Below are 2167 nucleotides of genomic sequence, written 5' to 3' on the forward strand. Positions count from 1 at the left end.
TGCGCCCCCTCCCCCACGTTGCACCACCCCCCCTCCCCCCCAGTCAGCCCAACTCCCCTGGTGGCTCTGACGGTAAAGTGTCTGTCTACAGTGCGGGAGACCTGGGTTCGATCCCTGGGTCGGGAAGATTCCATGGCGAAGGAAAGGGCAACCCACTCCAGTACGCTTGCCTAGAAAATCCCATGGACGGCAGAGCCTGGTGTCCATGTGGTCACAAAGAGTCTGACACGACTGAGCGACTTCACTTTCCCTTTTCACTTTCATGTAGTGGAGAAGAAAATGGCAACCCACTCCAGCGTTCTTGCCTGGAGAATCCCAGGGACGGGGGAGCCTGGTGGGCTGCCGTCTATGGGGGTCGCACAGAGTCGGACACGCCTGAAGTGACTTACCATAACATAGCATAGCATACCCCACGACCCAGAGGGATGGAATGGGGAGGGAGGAGGGAGGAGGGTTCAGGATGGGGAACACATGTATACCTGTGGCGGATTCATTTTGACATTTGGCAAAACTAAAACAGTTATGTAAAGTTTAAAAATAAAATAAATTAGAAAAAATAAATCTCTGGATGATACCTAAATATAGATGGGAGAATGAAAATGGAAAAGGCCAATGAAACTTGTAGGGAGAGAATTTTGACCATAAAGATGCCTATACTTACGGAGAAACCACGAATAGAAATAACCATTTAGGAAAGTGACGAGTTGCGAAAAGTACAGGGTTTTCCATCGAACATATGACACAACCGACACATATTGAAGCAAAGGTCAGGAGGTTCTTAATGTTTTCGTTGAGGTAGAAATGTTTTAAAGATTGAATGTAGGGCCTAAGGGGAGAACCCTTAAGTCTGGTTTGCGATGGTCAGACAGTCCTGAGGCAGTTCATCTGCACGTGTGGTATCTGATGAGCGACTTGGTGGCCTCGGTTATGGCATGCTTGCGGAGCTCCCCAGGCAACAGAAGACGCACAGCTGCCTCGATGTCTTCGTGCGTGATGGTGCGGCGCTTGTTGTAGCGGGCCAGGCGCCCGGCCTCCTCGGCAATCCGCTCAAACATATCTTTCACGAACGAATCCAGGATGTTCACGGAGTCGTGGGAAAGACTCAGGCCTTTATGCATTTGCCTCAGCACCCCGGGGAAATAGGTAGCAAAACTTGAGAAATTGTCCTTACGGCAGTGCCGGCGACGGCGACGGCGGCCATTAGCTGTCTTCTGCTTTGCCTGTTTTGGTTCCGCATCATACGGCTCTGGTTTGGAGGTCTCCGCTTTCGCCATCTCCGTTTCAGAGGGTTCAGTTTCCGAGGATGGTTGGGACACGACAGCGCCACCCCTCCCCGTAGCCCATCCCAGAAGACCGGTGGGGGGGGGTTGAAGGCCGTTGGCTGGATTTATAGGCCCTCCGTTCCCGGACGTCACAGACACTGTCCATATCTGATTGGATGCAAGGCAGGGAGACGTGTTACTATGGCAGCCCATGTCACGTGACACTGGACGTCCCACTTCCCAACTCCTGATGCGCCCCTCCCCCACGTTGCACCACCCCCCCTCCCCCCCAGTCAGCCCAACTCCCCTGGTGGCTCTGACGGTAAAGTGTCTGTCTACAGTGCGGGAGACCTGGGTTCGATCCCTGGGTCGGGAAGATTCCATGGCGAAGGAAAGGGCAACCCACTCCAGTACGCTTGCCTAGAAAATTCCATGGACGGCGGAGCCTGGTGTCCATGTTGTCAGAAAGAGTTAATTGAACATTAAATAATTGTTACATTAAATAATGTGTACCCTATTGTTTACTTTTTGGCAAAAATTACTAGAAGCATATATTTACCAAACCTATTAATTTTCACCAGTGTTTGTCTCAAATAGAAACTCCCCATGATTTACTTACCTTTGATGGAGGAAGGCTTTTTTTTAAGTATTAGTTTTCTTCAGTTTTGTCCTGTCAGACTTCTCTACTTCAGACAAGTCTGACTTATCACTCATGTTGACCAAAAGATAGAAAAGAAATATTTAAAAAAGTGCCCTGGTAGAACTATTATCATACTAAGGAGTAAGAGTCAAAATTGTCATATTTAATGTCAGTATGTATTTTACCTGCTGATTTTCAAAAGGCAAACAGCAACAGATCTTAGAAGAGTTATGTCTTCTAAGATCTTAGAAGAGTTATGTCTTCT

General features: G+C 48.8%; 1 protein-coding gene across 1 annotated transcript; it reads right to left on the bottom strand.

Moving 5' to 3' along the window:
• Positions 1-538: 538 nt before the first annotated feature.
• On the bottom strand, positions 539-1536 carry LOC102400450 (late histone H2B.L4-like). The gene has a single exon (XM_006039921.4). The coding sequence runs from the start codon at positions 1473-1475 to the stop codon at positions 882-884; it is 594 nt and encodes a 197-aa protein (XP_006039983.3). The 5' UTR covers positions 1476-1536; the 3' UTR covers positions 539-881.
• Positions 1537-2167: the final 631 nt, after the last annotated feature.

The sequence above is a fragment of the Bubalus bubalis genome, chromosome X (genome assembly GCF_019923935.1).
Source record: "Bubalus bubalis isolate 160015118507 breed Murrah chromosome X, NDDB_SH_1, whole genome shotgun sequence".
In the NCBI taxonomy this organism is placed as follows: Eukaryota; Metazoa; Chordata; class Mammalia; order Artiodactyla; family Bovidae; genus Bubalus; species Bubalus bubalis.

Bases quoted from the DNA above. Each gene is read 5' to 3' on its own strand.
- LOC102400450 (XM_006039921.4), bottom strand. From the start codon at position 1,475: ATGGGCTGCCATAGTAACACGTCTCCCTGCCTTGCATCCAATCAGATA.